Source organism: Mus caroli, unplaced genomic scaffold (genome assembly GCF_978045245.1).
Source record: "Mus caroli unplaced genomic scaffold, Mus_caroli_1 scaffold_2, whole genome shotgun sequence".
Lineage (NCBI taxonomy): Eukaryota > Metazoa > Chordata > Mammalia > Rodentia > Muridae > Mus > Mus caroli.
The window spans coordinates 170,930,956-170,949,679 of record NW_028227257.1 but is presented as its reverse complement, the minus strand read 5'-3'; the positions used below and the strand labels follow the sequence as shown (position 1 = coordinate 170,949,679).

At 44.6% G+C, this 18,724-nt stretch overlaps 1 protein-coding gene across 2 annotated transcripts in view; it reads left to right on the top strand.

Annotated features, from left to right (window-relative positions):
- Window positions 1-18,087, top strand: part of Prkcq (protein kinase C theta) — a 131,210-nt gene extending 113,123 nt beyond the window's left edge. For both annotated transcript variants that reach the window (XM_021155209.3, XM_085835201.1), the window contains 3 exons: window positions 7,070-7,258; window positions 16,217-16,345; window positions 16,874-18,087. In XM_021155209.3, coding sequence (XP_021010868.1) covers window positions 7,070-7,258; window positions 16,217-16,345; window positions 16,874-17,032 — 477 coding nt within the window. In that variant the 3' untranslated portion in view covers window positions 17,033-18,087. The remainder of the gene's footprint in view (window positions 1-7,069; window positions 7,259-16,216; window positions 16,346-16,873) is intronic.
- Window positions 18,088-18,724: the final 637 nt, after the last annotated feature.

Below are 18,724 nucleotides of genomic sequence, written 5' to 3'. Positions count from 1 at the left end.
GGAGCGAGAGAGATGGCACAGTGAGTAAGACATCTTCCTGTGCAAGTATAGGGACCTGGGTTCAAATCTTCCAGCACCCACTTAAAAAGCCAGGCATGGCCATGTCCTCCTATAACCTCAGAGCTTTAGAAGGTAGGGACAGGAGAATCACTAGGGTTTGCTGACTGCTGACTACAAGCCTAGATCCAAATTCAATGAGAGACCTTGCCTTAAGGAATAAGGCAGAGAGTTAAATACTGAGATACTGTCTGACATTATGGTGGCACACACACACACATACACACATGCACACATATACACACGCGCGCGCATTTGCACACAAAGTATATTCGTTACATTTCTGTGGATGAGATAAAACACCATGACCACTGGACGTGGCTTGTGCACGTCTTTAATCCCAGCACTCGGGAGGCAGAGGCAGGTGGATTTCTGAGTTTGAGGCCAGCCTGGTCTACAGAGTGAGTTCCAGGACAGCCAGGGCTATGCAGAGAAACCCTGTCTCAAAAAAAACAGAAAACAAAAAACAAAAAAAAAAACAAAAACAAAAACAAAACCACCATGACCAAGGCAAGGCAACTTATAAAAGAAAGGGTTTGTTTGGCCTTACTCTTAGAGGGATAAGAGTGCATCACCATTACAGAGAGAAGTTTGGCAGCAGGCAGGCCTGGTGGCTGAAGTAGCAACTGAGACCTGATGTCTTAAACCACAAGCAGGAAGAGCAGGGAACAGTGAGAGCCATTGAAACCCGCCCGCCCCCCAGTGACACACTTCCTTCAGGAAAGCCACACCTTCTAAGCCTCGCCATATAGTGCCAGCAAAGCATCCGAACGCTTGAGATTGTGAGGGAAGTCTCACCAGTTCCCCTCATGAGAACGACTCACAGATGGCTCAGTAAAGTGAGACAACTTAGCCTTTTAAATGTGAATGAATGAATGAATGAATGAATGAACTTGTGAATGGAGGATGATCGTCTAATAAGGACAGGCCTCAGATTTTCCAGGTAAAACAGTGTGACCAGCAGGTCCCCGTAACCTGTTCAGCCATGGAGCTTAGGAATCATGTTGCTTCCCCTGAGCTACTGTGGCTTTAATTTTAATTTAACCTTCACTGAAAGGTATGGATGGCCACTGTCCTTCAAGAAATCTGTGGGCGTTTTCACTGTCCAGTTCAGTTCCTTTCCAGGATACCTTTCTGACATTAGAACCGGCATGTGAACACAAACTCTTTTCAGTTTGAAAGGAAACCAAAGCCAACTGTGGCACAAGTGTAGGAGACCTCAGAGCAGAGACTATTCAGCAAGAACCCCTTTAGGGAATAATCCTAAACTGTGTTGGCTTAACTCAGGTGCATCATGTAGTCTCAGCAAAGGTTTCCTGTGTCTTCCTCTTGCTCCACACCTTCCACGCCTGTGTCCACTCCCAACTCCACCAAACACCCATTGCATGAGCTGCCTCTGTTGCTTTTTCCTCTACTGTAGGATATGTAAATATCCTTGTGTATGTTCTTGTCCATCCTGTCTGCAAAGGCTTAGGTTTTGTTTTCCTCAGCAAGGCTTCCTTCCTGGTTCTGCTTCTTTTCCGTGCCTTTTAGAACTTAGCTTTGATAGCCTGCTGCTTTCTTCTCTTACACTCTTTCCCTTTGAAGCATGTTCCTCTCCCCGTGACTCCTTGATTGGTTCTCACTTCTTATTGGGTATCCACTTCCTCTGTCTGTCTCTCTCTGTCTCTCTCTCTGTCTCTCTCTCTCTCTCTCTCTCTGTCTCTCTCTGTCTCTGTCTCTCTCTGTCTCTCTGTCTCTCTCTCTCTCTCTCTCTCTCTCTCTCTCTCTCTCTCTCTCTCTCTCTCTCTCTCTCTCTCTTGCTCATCACCTTCTTATTATGTAGTGGTACCCAGAGAGGCAAGAAAAGAGTGGCAGATGCCCCTGAAGCTGAACAACAGGTAGTTGTGAATACCCAACATTGGTACTGGGAATTGAACTCCAATGCTCTGTAAGAGCAGTGTGGTGATTTGTTTATGCTCGGCTCAGGGAGTGGCACGATTAGAAGGTGTGGCCCAGTTGGAGTAGGTGTGTCACTATGGGTGTGGGCCTTAAGACCCTCATCCTAGCTGCCTGGAAGTCAGTATTCTGCTAGCAGCCTTCAGATGGAGATGTAGAACTCTCAGCTCCTCCTGTGCCATGCCTGCCTGGATGCTGCCCTGCTCCCACCTTGATGATAATAGACTGAATCTCTGAACCTATAAGCCAGCCCCAATTAAATGTTGTCCTTTGTAAGACTTGTATTGGTCATGGTGTCTATCCACAGCAGTAAAACCCTAAGATAAGCAATATTTGCTAACTGCCCAGCCACCTTTCCAGCCTCTCCCTGACTATTCTTTAATGAGTAACTTTATCTATGACAGTAGTTTTAGCTCCAGAATAAGCATGGTCAGGCCAAACTTTGTCTTACTACAGACCTATGTACATCACAGACTTACATATATCACATGCCCTTCAAACATCACAGCCTCCAGACTCACTTTCCCTGATGAACCTTCCCTCCCTCTTTTCCTTAATATATCTTTCATGAATAACCATGAAGCCACCTACCAGTTGTCTCAACAAAAAAAAAAAAATTGAAATACAATATTCAAGTGTTCTTCTCTATCCCCAAATCCAGCCAAACTCCAAGTCTTTCTCAAATAGGATCTCTCACTTCCTGGATGCTGATACTGAATCAAGACTTGCCCCTTGTTTTTTGCATCCTTTTATTGGCCCCCAAAGAATGTCCTGTTCTTCCCCATCCTTTCTGGGCATTGCTCTAGGAAATCTGTCTCCTCTTGCCCTGAATCCCAGATATGGCAATACCCTTCCTTATGGCTTCTCTCCATCCTATACATCACCAACCTCTTACATGTTTTCAAGCCTTTGAAACACATTTACTTATCAGTCTATATAATCATCATTTATGTATGCATGCACACATGAGGGTCATCCTAGTTTACATGGGAAAGTCAGAGGACATTTCACAGGCATCAATGCTCTTCCTCTACCAGGTGGCTTCCTGGGGATTGAACTCAGGTCATCAAACTTGTCAGCAAGCCCCTTTACCCTCTGAGCCATCTCAGCAGCCCCATAGCCTCAAACTGTTTGATGATGTTTCTTTATCAGTTAAGTAAACACTCAAGATATGTATATGTGTTTACAATACACATGAATCACATTCATTGCTACATTCGTGGTCTATGAGCTAAAGAACATGACTAAAATGTTTAAGATCAAATTGAACTAAGAATAAAATTTTTAAAAAACTGGTACCAAATAGCTTAATTTTATTCTATTTTGTTAATAGTGGAAAGTAAGAATATGTCATTAAAATTAGATCAAATAGCTTTTTGGAAATTATTTCTTTGCAGGGCAGTGGTGGCCCACACCTTCTATTTCTTTTATAATTGAGATTTAATATAATTACACCATCCCCCCTTCTTTTTTTCTCTCTCCAACCTTCCTATATATCCCTCCTTGCTCTTTCAAATTTATGGCTTCTTTTTTCCTTAGTTGTTGCTGTTGTTATTGCATGTGTATGTCCCTAAATACATACGTTCAGCCTGCTCCGTCTTTACATTATTTGTGTGTGTGTTTCCAGGGCTGCCCGTTTGATAGCAGATGACCAGCTAGAGTGCTCACCCTGGGGCAGACTCTCTTTCCCGCTCTCATGTCCCTTAGTTGCCTGTAATTCTTAGGGCTGGGGCTTCATGCACTTCCTCTGTCCTCCTTAGCCCTTCTTCAGCTTGTGTTTAGGCAGACCTATTGCTGAGACTTTGTAGGTACAACTTCTGAAGTTCTTAGGAGACACAGTCTCACAGCAAATCTGTTCTTCTGGCTCCTACAGTCTTTCTTTCCTCACGTCAGCACTGTTCCCCGAGCCTTCGGTGTGGGAGTTGTATAATAGAAGCGTCCCTTGGTACACTGGGCTCCAACCTCTGGGTTTTTATTGTTTTTCTGAAATGGTTTCTCCATCTGCCACAAAGAAAAATTTCCTTGATGAGGGGTGAAGACTATAACTTTAAATTTTCTTTGGTTTAGGGCTCAGCAGGTAAAGTCACTTGCTACCAAGCCTGACAACCTAAGATCCATCCCTAGGAACAACATGATAGAATGGACTCCTGGGAAATTGTCCCCTGACCTCCGCACATGCCTCCCTGCATTTAATAAATGTATTTTTTTTTAATCATTTTTTAAAAGTCTTGGTGTCTTGGTTTAATGATTTAAGGCTCTGGAACTGAAAGGTCTAATGTATTTCTTCCGATTCTCATACTATCATGGCTGGTAAAGGGCCAAGCAGGTCCAATATAAAACAGAATTTGTAATCCGTATTTAGCAAGGACTATCCCTGATGAGAGCAGATGTAAGTCCATCATCCAAAACACTACTTTTAAGGCTTTTTTTTTTCCAATAAAGCTTCTTTTTGGCCAAAATATGGTTAGTGTGTCCGCTGGTTCAGCTTCAGACGTGGCCGAGGGACTAGCACCATTTCCTACCTCTCATAGATTTGTATTATTTATTTAAACTCTCTAATCCGAATGCTCTGATCGCTACTGATCCTTATGTTCACTAACGGGATCCAAATCATCGAGCAGCTATTCAACCTCATCCAAGGATTGTGTACACCTTAACACAATAGCTCCAAGGCACACCCACTGCAAGGGACAAAGAGAGTCTGTGTCAGCACGTGACAAAGCCATTATTATAATTTGGCTCATTTCTCCGGTTTGAAGCTGGGTCTCAGTTCTTGGAGGAAGGCAGAGCTAGGGAAGGTTGACCCTCTACCCAGTACAGCTCCGCTGCCCTCTCCACCTCAGAACAGTCAGTGTGGAAAGAACCGTGCAGGGAGAGAGAAATAGCAGGAGATGATTAGCAACTATGGATTGAAATCCTCAAAGACTGGACTTCAGAAGCCAGCTCTCAACTCACTGTGAGATCTGAAATAAGGCACACAGCCTCCTAAGTCCAGCCATCCTCCCCAGGGATAACAGCAGCGTGTCCGGGTATTCTTAGAAACCAAGTTTCGCGTATGAAATGACACCTGGTGTATGTTAGCATTCACTCTTTAACAGCCTGTTCCCTGTGTGAATTTGCAGTCTGCTCCTCCCTCCCAGCATAAAACTGCATTTACTTTAACTAACATAACCAATCTCGAAGCTCTAATTTCCACGACAGCTGTCTCCTGGCCTCCAAATTTCATTTGTTCCTCTAAAATGAAGTTGTTTACATAGAGGCTTGTTGCTCAGGACCGGCTCTGGTTGCTTTGGCGCCACCTGGTGGCTTACCGTGGGAATTGCGTCTGAGTCTGCTACCTAGTACAGGTTTCCCTTTGAGTGTAGGGCTGAACCAATTGATTATACGTACTCATGGTGAATTCACTCCCAGTGAGCCGACTTTTACATTATTCCTTAAAGGCCAGTGAAGTTGACTTCTTGTTTGTCAACTTTAAAGTGAGCTTGTATATTTAAATATTGAATTGCAGCTATCGGGTAGCAGTTTACAATGGTGGCAGATTGCAAAATGATCTTTATTTTCACTCATGGGGATAAGTCTCATCCAAGTAGCTGTTCAGCACTGCGCTTGCAGAAGATTTCAGGTCACAAATCCTATCACAAATCACCTTGAGTTTCCTACTTTCCACAGGCTCTTTAGAGCCACCCTGCAATAATAAGGTAGCCAAGTGTGACTATCCTTTCTACTAAGGTAGTTTATAAAGGGGCAAGGAGTCTTCCCCAAGCTGTGCAAATGAGAGATTTGGCACTTGAAGGACACGTGGGGCTTTATACAGCCATCAGAACTGTTGGGTTGTGGGACATTGTATCATGTGTCTGATCATCACTGCATTCTGATCCAGAGCCTGGAGTGGAGTCTTGTTTCACCTAGCACGGAAGTGCTCTGGGCTCGTATATGTTTGTAAGTTTGGGTAGCGTTGGGCTGTATCTACATATCCCAGTTTCTTTGTGCATTCATTCCATTGATGGGCTGACGCCCTATCTTAGATCCCATGCTGCTACATTAAACAGAGTGCTGGTGTGTCTTAAGTGCACCGACTTTGTTGCCTTTGTTTACACACCCACCCACCATCACATCGTCTTCAGCCTTTCATGCAGTCATGGATCCCACTATGAACTGTTTTAGCAAAGCCCGGGCCTGCTGCATTCAGCTGATATTCACAGTGGCTTGTACAGTTTGGGCCTTTCAACAGCAGACAAGGAAGCTGTTGAAAGTCAAGGTACAAAGTCTCTATTGCTATAAACAGTAAGCTGATCAAAAGGATTGATTTATTTTATAAGTTCAGTAAATTCCTAACTTTAATCCTCCTGCCTGGATGACAGACCCAGACCATTCTCCGAGCTGCTCGTAGCTCTGGGACGTCCTCTGGCTTCTGGATCTGAAGAGTTCTGCTCTCCTCTCTCAGGCTACTCACGTGACTTGATTCTTCATCCCATTGACCAAGCGCATGACTCTTGACGTGCACAACTGTGATTGGCTAGGTTTTAAAGACTTGAGTAAATGGTATCTCTGGTTAATCCGTTCCCCTCAGTGATTTTATGCAGAGCTGAGAGAATAGAAGTCAGTAGGTTTCATTTAGCAGTCCACACCAAAGGTAATAATGGAGACCTTAGAGTCAAGCCAGCTCTATAGGACACAATATCTACCTCCCCAGAACCTCATAGCACTGATGGGAAATTAAAAGCTACAGGCTTGGTTCAGTCATTGCACTCAACGCCAATGAGAAAAATGCAAAGTGAGACTCTAAAGTGTTTACTTACATGCAGAAACTTGGTCATGGCGGAGCCATTTCGAACCTGCGCTTGCCAGAAGATAGCGTTCTCAGTTGACCTGTAGATCATAACAGCCAGTCATTTATTTACCTTCAGCCTTGGAAGTGTTATCAGCCGTCAGACGTACCTACTGATGATGCTCTGCTTTCGTCAGACGTACCTACTGATGTTGCTCTGTGTTATCAGTCGTCAGACTTACGTACTGATGATGCTCTGCTTTCGTCAGACGTACGTACTGATGTTGCTCGGCTTTCGCCATGCAGATCTTGCTGGGTCAGAAGTACAACCATTCTGTCGACTGGTGGTCCTTCGGGGTGCTCGTTTACGAGATGCTCATTGGCCAGTCGCCCTTCCACGGGCAGGACGAGGAGGAGCTGTTCCACTCCATCCGCATGGACAACCCCTTCTACCCGAGGTGGCTAGAAAGGGAGGCCAAGGACCTTCTAGTGAAGGTAAGACCTGAAGCCAAAGCCTGGGGCGGGCGTGGCTCACATGAAGTCAAAGCCTGGGGCGCGCGTGGCGCACTGGGCGAGCACCGCCCTGAAGTGTCCCCTAGCGTTAGGAAGACAAGGCTGCAGAGATGGCTCAGTGGTTAGAGCACTGGCTGCTCTTCCAGAGGTTCTGAATTCAATTCCCAGCAATCACATGGTGACTCACAACCATCTGTAATGGGATCTGATGCCTCTACTGTTCTGTTTGAAGACAGCTACAGTGTACTCATGTAAATAAAATATATAAATAATTTTTTAAGTGAAGGCAAGAGGAAGGAAGTAAATCCTCTTTCCATCATTTTTAAGAGAAATGTCAAGGCAGTCTTGGTGACTCTGGATGGAGGTGCAGCTGGCTCTTTAAGCAATCCCAGTACATGGCTTACTGTGTCCTTTGTTTCCTATATGCAATACCTCTTTGGCCAGTGTGTCCTCCATCCCTGTTTGAACCTTTAGCAGGATGCAGACATCTCTGTTCTCTCCAGTGAAAGACAACCCTCTTAGGTCACAAACATCTTCTCATCGAGAAGCTGAAAGCATGGAGCCCGAGGCCCCAGTCAGCTTGTCAGACTCCATGTGCATGCAAGACTGTCACCCACCTCTGTCAGAGTTCTGGCCTGTGGAGGAGGGATTACAGTCACACTGAGGTCGTCTGCAACCTAGTTCTCTACCCTTTCAACTCTTGGGTCTCTGCTCAGGCCCATAGTGATATAGTATTATAATAAATGTAATGATAAGCACATGTGTGAGTATACACATACATCATATACATATGCACACATACACATATACATATATACTTATAGACAGCCTGAGTTCATTATGCAATATTAACCAATGAGACATCTCTCCAGCCCCTATTAATGAATTTTAAATCAAAATTTTGAAAGCATTCCAATGGATGGGGTACAGTTCAGTGACAGGGTTTTTTGGGGTTTGTTGTTGTTGTTTGTTTGTTTGTTTGTTTGTTTGTTTTAAGCATACAAAGGTTCTAGTTTTCCCTCTCAGTACCAAAGCAAGGAGAGAAAGAAAAGGAAAGGAAAGAGAGGGAGAGAAGGAAAGAAAGGGAAAGAAAAGAAGGAAAAAAGCAAGAGATTCCAAGACTCATCTTTCTCACTAGTTGGCTGTTTTCCCCTTGTGAAGAACTATTTAGGATTAAATCGAAAAGGCTTTATACTTCCATGTCTCTAAGGCAAGTGACAGCTTGTCTGAGGTATTAGACATTTGGAGGTGACTCCAGAGCTTTCCCTGAGAATCGGGACCTCGAATCAGAGAGGCGGTGACAAAGCCTCATAGAAAACTCGACCTGAGGTTAATAGAAGTAGGTATTTAGAATCCAGCTTGCACCTTCTGACTATGAGCCAAGCAAGCACCGAGCCCAGAAAACTCCCTGAATGGCCAATTAGATTCACGTTTAATGAGCAAACAAAACACACATAGAAGAAAAGCTAATTTTAAAACTAGGTGTTTTTTTTCTTAAGATGACAGAGGCAAAAAAGAAGCTAGTGGGATTTAAATGCACACAGTCTCCCTTTACGTAAAGGCAAGTTCAAATTTCATGACAGTCAGAACATTTTTCTTCACACTTGGCTCTGTGAAGAGCTCAAAGTGAATTGAACATGTCAACTACAGATGCCATAACAAAACGTACCCAGACTAATCAGGCAATTTCTTTCTTACTGTTTCTTAACTGCTTGGCACGCTGTCAGATGGCAGGCCTTACGTGCACACAGAGCAGATCCCCCTGCCTCCAGCAAGCTGGACTTAGTGCACACTGGAATACACAGATGCATCTTACACAGCAGACAACTATTTCTTACCATTCTGGAGGTTACACAGCCAAGATTAAGGTCCATCAGGGTCAGTTCTTGGTCCTGGCTCTCTTCATAGAAAGACCTTGCTCTATCTGGAGGAGTGAGCTGAGAAAAGACTCTAGGATCTCTCTCTTTTCTTTCTTTCTTTCTTCCCTCCTTTCTTTCTTTCTTCCTCTTTCTTTCTTTCTTTCTTTCTTTCTTTCTTTCTTTCTTTCTTTCTTCCTTCCTTCCTTCCTTCCTCTCTCTCTCTCTCTCTCTCTCTCTCTCTCTCTCTCTCTCTCTCTCTCTCTCTCTCTCTCTCTCTTTCTTGGGTTTTTTAAAACAAGTTTTCTCTGTGTAGCCCTGGCAGTTCCTGGAACTTGCTCTGTAAACCAGGCTGGCCTTGAACTCAGATCCCCATGCCTCTGATCCGAGAGTACTGGGATTAAAGGCGTGAGTGGCCACAACCAGCTCATTCTTTTTTTCTTGTTTGTTTTTGTTGTTTGTTTGTTTGTTTGTTTGTTTCGAGACAAAGTTTCTCTGTGTAGCCCTGGGTGTCCTGGAACTCACTCTGTAGACCAGGCTGCCCTTGAACTCAGAGAGCTGCCTGTCTCTGCCTCCCAAGTGCTGGGACAAAAGGCATGTGCCACCACTTCCCAGCTTATTTTTAAGGATACTAATCTTCGGAGGTTAGAGCTCCAGCCTCGTGGCCTCATCTAACCTTCACCAGTTCCACAAAGTCCCTCTCCGCAGTCACACTAGGGTCAGGACTTCAATATATGACTTTTGAGGGGTTTATCACTCAGTCTCTAGAATGACAGCTATCTTGAGGTACCAAGACCAACAGAACTTTCTGGAAAAAGAGAAATGAAGAACCTTGTTCTTCCGGTCATCAGGAGCCTGTCAGTCAGAGAAGTCATCAGACGGGCCCAAAGTTATTTGCAATGCCCCAACACGTGTGGATGTTCCATAGCGAGCCTTACCACTGTGCCTTCCAAATGCGCAGTTCCCCCCTCAGTGTCTGGGACATTGTCAGGAATAGGTAAAGTAGAGACAAGCGGGCAGAACCAGGAGTAATTTATGCAGGAAAGGTAGGGGATGGGAGGGGCTAGTTGCCAAACTAAGAAGGATTGAGAAAGAGGAAAGGGTCACTTCTAAAAAACGGAAATGGAGAATGTGTAACAGACACCCACGCCACAATGAAAGGGCAAGAGAATTGATACCTCACGACCGCTGCTGCGTGAATTGTAGATCCCAAAGGCAAAATGTTTCATCCCGAGGGTGGGCACTCTCAGGGACCAATCATGGTGGCCGGTGTGGAGGAATGGGAGGAGCAGGTATGCAGGCAGCAGAGCACTCTCAGGGACCAATCAAGATGGCTGGTCCCGAGGCGTAAATAGCAGGAAGGAAGGAACCTTTCATCGTTCCAAACAACTAAAAACTTAAAAATAGCCAGGTGAGGGCGGGAGAGATGGCTCAGCGGTTAAGAGCACCGACTGCTCTTCCGAAGGTCCTGAGTTCAATCCCTCTTCTGGAGTGTCTGAAGACAGCTACTGTGTACTTACATATAATAAATAAATAAATCTTTAAAAAAAATAGCCAGGTGAGGTGCTACACACTTGGAATCCTAAAACTGGGGAAGGTGAAAACAGGATGTTTCCCAGGGCCTTGCTGGCCAGCCTGCCTAGCAGGGACTGATAAACACTAGGCCTAGTGCCGCAAAAAAAAAAAAAAAAAAAAAAAAAAAAGAGAGAGAGATGCTCTCGGGGGTTAAAGGCACCCTGTTGCAGAGGACCTGAGATTTAGTCCCCAGAACCCTCATGGTGACTCACAACTGCCTTTTGCTCCAGTTCCAGGGATCTGACACCTTCTTCTGACCTTCACAGGCACCAGGCACACATGTGGTACACAGACATACATGCAAATCAAACACTCAAACATATAGAATAAAACTTAGTGATAAAAGGTTTTTTTTTGTTGTTTTTTTTAAGAAAATAAAACCAGGATGGAGACACCTGAAAAAGAACACGGAAGGTTAACCTCTGGTGTGCACATATTATGCACACGCCACATGTATGCACATACCACATATATACATACATACCTGTACACTCATAAACAGAAAACTTAAAAGCAGAAGGGTTTTATGTAGGGTTGGCATGGCTCAGCAGGTAGAGAGAGGCAGTCTCCCCAGAGCCTGGTGACTTGAGATTAAAAACCAGGGATCAAATGGTGGATGGAGAGAATTGAGTCATGTGCAACAAATAAGTAAATAAATGAATAAATGTAAAAACAAAACTAAATATAAGATTAAATGCCATGCAAATACAAAAACAAAAATAAATGTTTATGCATAGTATCAGCAGCAGGAGAAAGGCATCCCTCAAGGATAAGCGATGAACTGGTGGGATAGATTAGAGATGAAGGCACTAAAGGCTAAAAGTGGAGAAGGACTCCAGGCAAAATGGTCTGAAAGTCACTTGGAAGCTTTTGTGATTTCTGACATTGGGTAAAAAGAAAACTTGTGCCTCTTGGGCACACATAGTCCACTGAACAACCACATGTCAGGAGAGGCTGTGCTCTGGCAGGAGTTCCAGCTGGGTTGCAGCTGTCCAGTTGCCTGGTGCCAAAGTGAAAAGCAAGCTCCCCTTTCTCCCCCATTTATTTATCCAGGATGTCCGGTCCTTGTGTTTGAAAATGATGGGAAAGTAATGCTCTTAAACAGAAATCCATCTCCCTTTTCACAAGACCATTTGTTCTGAGGAGGGAGTCGGGAGGGAGGGTGGGATCCAGGTATGACCTGTCACAGCTGCTGGTGGCTACGAATGGCTTCCTACCCAGACTGTCAGACAAACTTAAACAAACTCCAACTATATCTCAGCCTTTTATGTAAGAGTGAGCTGTTTCCTGTAAATATAAAAAGCTTTTACTGGGAGAAAGAAATACTTTCCCCATGTCCTTGGTGTACCTTTGCTGCCCAGAGCCCTTGACCTTGCCGTCCTCGAGCCCTGTCACACTCAGGACACTAAGTTGAGTCTGTTTGCTCTTGAGAGAAAAGATAAAGACAGAAAGACTATTGAGGCCAGATTACCTTCTTATTTTCCGTTTTTCTTTTTAAAAGACATTTTATTTCACAGGTGCCTAAGCCAAGCTCAGATGGCTCTTTATTAGGAGTTTCTTGGTCCAAATGCCACATGCTTTCTAAGAACATCTAGTGGGAAGCTGAGCATGCCTCACAGTTGGTCAAGAGCAGTGACTTATAATTTAACTCCCTAAACATTGTATGAAGCCAGTGTCAGCTAAACTTGGGCCCGTTCTTAAGACCCTTTAAGCTTTTTATCTCATCTTGTTTCATGAAAACATCCATAAGAGGTAGAGGTCAGTTGTTTTTTATGATCATTTCCAAGGGGGAGAGCAAACTGTTTATTCTCTCTTTTAAAATCTAGAAAAAAAATTCATTAGGACTGGAGAGTTGGCTCAGCAGTTAAGAGCACTTGCTGCTCTTCCAGAGGACCGAGTTCAGCTCCAAGCATCCACATTTGGCAGCTCAAAGGCTCCTGTAACTCCAGCTCAAGAAGGCCCAGTGCCCTCTTCTGGCTGCGACAAGCACCTATACTTTGTGTGTGTATGTGTGTGTATGTATGCACTGTATGTATGTGTGTATGTATGTGTATGTCTGTATGTTTGTGTGTATGTGTGTATTGAGTGTGTATACACACACAAATGTGCTTTTCCGTGTGTCAACTCACTGGTAGTTGAGTCCACAGAAAAAAGAATCTTACAGCTAATTTGGTGCCTTTTCTGTATGCCAAAACCAAGAGGCTGAGAGAAGGCCAGGGCAGAGGGCATGTGGTCTACAGATAGCCTGGGAGAACAGCATCTTCAGTAAACTAACATTTATTCATCAGCTCCTTAGTACCAGGGAAGCTGTTAGATTCTGGGTAATGGAAAAACAGTGGTGCCTATTCCTCAGAGCTACGGTCCATAGAAACACAGACTTGAAAAACAGACAAAGGGTGCAAACTGTTCGTCTGGATATGAGCTCTGTTATAGTGGAGGTAATCAAGGAGGAGGGTGCTCATATAGAGCCCCGATGACTGGGGCAGAATTTAAAGACCATGACTGGGAGAAGAGAATCTTAGTAGGTAGCTGGATTGGGCCACCTCTTAGAAAATGAACGTCGTGCCGGGCAGTAGTGGCGCACACCTTTAATTCCAGCGCTCGGGAGGCAGAGGCAGGCAGATTTCTGAGTTCGAGGCCAGCCTGGTCTACAAAGTGAGTTCCAGGACAGCCAGGGCCACATAGAGAAACCCTGTCTCGAAAAACCAAAAGAAAAAAAAAAAAAGAAAGAAAGAAAATGAACGTCGTTATAGAAATTGAGAGCTGAAAGTCTGTTAAATGAGCAGATTTGACCCGGAAGAAGAAGCAGACATATTAGCACTAGAATGCAGCATCTAGAATGTTTGTAGACGAACTGGAGCATCGGAACTCTCTGGGTCGTAGAGGTCACCTTAATTAACCTTCCATTTTACAGGCAGACCTGCATGGTTTGGATCTGAAATATTACTCCCAAAGGCCCACGTGATAGAGGCTTGGAAGGTAGTGGAACCTTTAAAAGGTGGGCAGAGGGCAAAGAAGTTAGGTTATTGGGGGGAGATTGTCAGTTTCTAGCCCCACCTCCTTTTCTCTTTCTGAATTCCTGTTGCATTGAGACAAGGCCCTTGATCCATCGACAGCTTCCTGCCTGGATGTTCTAATTCATCATAGGTCCGAAAGCCATGAAGCCAACTGACCACAGTTCAGCCAACTTCTGAAACCAATGTTAACTTTTCTATTTTTAAATTTTTAGTATCTCAGGTATTTTGTTATAGTGATGGGAAAAAAATGGCTGACTGGAGGGGAGGATTTAGAAAACTTACCCAAGGTCACAAGAGCCCTGAGCTAGACAAATAAATTATTCCTTCATTCCATGGTACAGAAATGTAGTCAGTTTCTTGAACAATAGCCTTGGGTTACTTCCACTGTGCAGTACTTTTACAAACAATTTTATATGTAGGATCTCACTAAGAGTGACCACTGTATGGTGATGATGAGAGTGGCACTGCCACCATATTAAGGACTCTTCAGTGGATGTACAGTGGCTTCATAAAGGTCGTACTCAGAACTTGTTAGTAAGGACAACATCTCAAGGATCCCCATCTGGCATCAAACTCACTCTGTAGCCAAGGCTAGCCCTTCACTCCTGATCCTTCTGCCTCCACCACACAGGAGGTTGGAGGTGATCTCAGGTGTGTGCTACCATGCCTAACTATCATTGAAATTATAAGAGAGACTCTCTTATTTAATTAGCAAATTAATTAGTCAATGAGAGAAAATCTCCAGTTTTCTGTAGCTAACATTTGTGATTTGGGGAGACCAGAAGCTCTGAAGGTTTTCAAGTTATAAGGTAACATAATTACAAGAAAATTTCAAAGGACATGTCCTGGCTGTTCTTAGAAACAGGGGGAGCAAAAGATGGGGCTCAAACCCTTGTGGAAGACATTTGGTAATCCCTACATTTTACTCAATTTCCTATCTTACAGGGCTACAGTCTCCTTAAAACACCCTAGCTGTGATGCTATAGTCAAGCATCTTGATGGTGATGGTGCAGAAATGAGAAGTAGCACCCAGGGAACCTGTTGCTTTCTGAGCTAAGGTTTGGGCTCTCCTTCACCTTAGCCCTGGACAGGCTAACGTTTGAAAAGCTTCACCAGTGCCTTGCTGTCATTCCAGTATCCGTTTTGGTTGTTAGGTGAAGTGGCAAGAGAGAGGGTGGTCTAGATAGAAGGCACATAGACACTGGCTGAAAGGCTAGAGAGACAAACATGGTACTCATCAGCAGGTCTGCCGGAGTGGAGGGCAACGTTCTGTGCCCAAAGGGACCTCAGCTGACTGTCAGGGACACCTAGCTGCCATTGCACACAAGTCCCATGATGCTAGACTCCTAAGATAGGCCATCTTCATAAGAAATGTCACACTCGGGTGGGCAGTTAAGTCAGACAAATAGGTTAGTTACTCATTCTGTCCTGCTCAGGGTTCTTTTTATTTTTTAACCCTTTTGGGTTATTTTTAAACAGCATCTCACTCTAAAGCCCAGGCTAACATTGTCCAGACTGGACCGGGCTGGCTTCAAACTCATGATCCTCCTTCCCTGGTCTCTTGAGTGCCAGGCTCCCTGACAGACACCACTGTGCCTGGCTTGTGCTCTTGGGTATTACAGACCAGAAGTAACAGTGCACCAATATGTGTATGGGGACAGGGATCGTTTGCAGTATGTGTTTATGCACACAGCCACGTATGCATATATGCATAGGCATGAATGTGTGTGTTCACATACATGTGGTGGTATTTCATGACTTTCTATGTGAAGGTATACATGTATATATACATGTGTGTGCGTAGATGTGTATGTTATCATTTTATTTAATCCTAAGGATAGTTCTGTGAGACAGGCACTTGGTGTATGTTCCAGTTTGCTTCCTGTTGCTCTGGTGAACACCATGATCAAAAGCAACTTGGGGAGGAGAGGGTTTATTTCAGCCTTAAGGTTACAGTCGATTATTGAGGGAAGTTGGACAGAGACTCACACAAGAATTAAAGCAGAGGCCATAGCTCCCGGGATCATGATTAGTTCAGCCTTCCTTAAACAACCCAGACCATTAGCCCAGGGATGGCACCACCCACATCAACCATAATTCATCAGTCTCTCACAGACGCAGCCACAGGCCAGAGTGTCAGACCCAGTTCCACACTTACGGGTTGGTTCCTCCTCCCAGGTGAATCTAGGCTGGGTCAGATGGGCAAATAAAACTAACCAGAGCAGCGTACGCCAAAGGTTGTGAAATCAGCTTAGAGTCTATCTCCATAAGTAACCCAAAGTGAGGTGGATCTCATGCCAGGCCGATATAAACCGCAGTGTAGCCTGCTTCAGGAAAGGTCCCTCAGAGAAGGCATGATCAGGTTAGAGCTCCACAGTCACCAAGGTCAGTACAAAAGCCAGTTGCCCACACCCCAAGCAATGCACACCCACCTGACCTGACTTGGCCTCCTCATGGAAGAAGTGAATGACTCCCTTTCTGCCCCCTTGCAGCTTTTTGTGAGAGAACCTGAGAAGAGGCTGGGAGTGAGAGGAGACATCCGCCAGCATCCTTTGTTTCGAGAGATCAACTGGGAAGAGCTTGAAAGGAAAGAGATTGACCCACCCTTCAGACCAAAAGTGGTAAGGAGTCCCCCGGTTTGGCTGGACAGTTTGGCTTCAGCGCCTACTCTTCCTATCACAGGCTGTCACCCTAAGCAAGTGACAGCACTTCCTGAAACCTGCCCCAACCACACTGTCCGGGAGGAACATGCTTCTCTAATCACCACCATTTGGCTAGAGGAGAGGGGGAGGGGGTGTTCCTGTTGCTTGTCAAATTGAAACTGTGTCATCAGAATTCAGCTGTGGGAAGAATGAATTGCAGAACATTCCCAAGTTGAACATGTTTCTGAGTGGGACTCTCAGAGGAGATGGATTTTACATGTAACACTTATATTCTTAATGGTCACCATCTAGGCGACCAACGCCGTGTTGTACAATGTAATAATTCTTTTATGTGAAATTAATGATTCTAATAAAAGAAATGATGACTCGGGATTTGAACACACTGGGTTGTACACATACTATAGCTCCTATAAGCAAAGTTAAGATAATGAACTTGGTGGCTAATTTTCTTTTGCTTTTTTTCCTCCTCCTCATCATGTGACCAAGAAATCACCATATGACTGTAGCAATTTCGACAAGGAATTCCTAAGTGAGAAACCCAGGCTATCATTCGCTGACAGAGCACTCATCAACAGCATGGACCAGAACATGTTCAGCAACTTTTCCTTCATTAACCCAGGGATGGAGACTCTCATTTGCTCCTGAACCTCATCTGCCTCCAGACCGGAAGGGATTTGCCTTCTCTCTGGGAACTGATTCAAGTAACACCTCTGGGGGGTCTCTTTTTCACGTTAGAGAAGAAAAGAAACACTGCAAAGGCAGGGAGGACTGCTGAGCTCCTTGTGTGACTTGTTACCTACAGCACAAACCATGCCTACTTCACTAATGACGTCATCCCGTTATATCTCCTGGAATCTCTCACAGCAGCCCTTGAAGTTAGATCATTATTAACTCTAGTCATTTACTTGAAAGATGGTTGCTGATGCTGTGAAAGATTCGAAATGTAATTCTGCTCTTGTCCTAGACAACAGCTGCTGGTGGGTGATGAACCAAGGCGCAAGTGGAACAGATTTCTCAGGACTGGAACAGTGATCGTCTGTTATAGAAGTAAATTCCACTCAACCACAGAGAAGGAACCACTAAGCCACGTTGATCTGTGCATGTCTGTGGAAAAGTCGATGACAGAAGGGAGGGAAAGGGGAAGCCCCTAGCAGATTGTAATGGGAAGCTCTCCAATAAACGTAGCATGAAACTTGAAATTTACAAATCTGCTCATTCTGGCTAGCCCCAGAATTCCCAAGGCAGAGGAAAGTAAGGGGCAGTGAACAGAGCCAACAGGGAAGAGTAAGGATGTCGCCTACGTGGAGCCTCTTATGCACACAGAAGAAAAGTATAACCAACAAGGGCAGGGTGGTTTACAGCTGCCAATCAAACCTGCCCTTCCCCCTCTGTTCTCAGTTGATCTCTCTGTCAGCGTAAGTAGGCACTCATTACCATCCTCCCATCAGACAAGAAATGAAGTGCATGACTCTTCTAAGATAAAGAAAACCAATCCCTTATCACATTGTTCCCAGTGATTTGATGGCAAATAAGTCCCTCCTTAGGCATCCTGCAAGACAACCCAACCCATGCATGCTATTTGCAGTAGTCAGTCCTGTTGAGTTAGAGTCCTAACTATACACAGTATCGTGCCATGTTTATATATGTTGATGAGATGTTGTGATGATAACGTGGATATGTAAAAGGGAATAAAAGAAGGAAGAAAGATGCCTCTTAGTGGTTTGATTCTCTACTGGTTTTCTCAAAGACATAGGTCCATTGTGTTGATCATCAAAATGTAGCCAGTATTGAATTTGTTTTAAAAATGAGGAATTATGGAAGAGTTCCTCAGAGGAGTGAGACATTCAGACAAATGTTAACCATTAGCATGTTCCTCTTTCCTCTTCCCCCCAAATTTTCTTGATGCAGGGGTCTACACAGGCTGCCTTCAGGCCGTGACTAGCCTCATTCCCTCAGTGGCGATGACATCCAGCCCTGGTAGAATGTTCCCTCTTTCTCCTTCATCTTTCTACGGCATGTCACATAGGACCAATGCTTCTCTCCAGCCTGCCTTCTAGAATCTTCTGAGGACGTTTTCCTGCATCCTGTCTTGCTCCTTTGTTGACTCTTTGTCCTTCCTACTCGAAATCCCTCAGAAAGCCTGTCCCCCATGGGCCCCTTTACTACCTCTGGTGGTCATCCATTTCTGGCATATAAGTACCACTCCACACAGACAATTGCAAATCTCCATCTCCAGCTGTAGCCCTGCCCCCTGCCAGCAGACAATAACCCAACATGCCCAGAATGCTTGCATTCCATTGTTAGCATCTAGCTCTGCCTTATATTTCCTATTTCTGC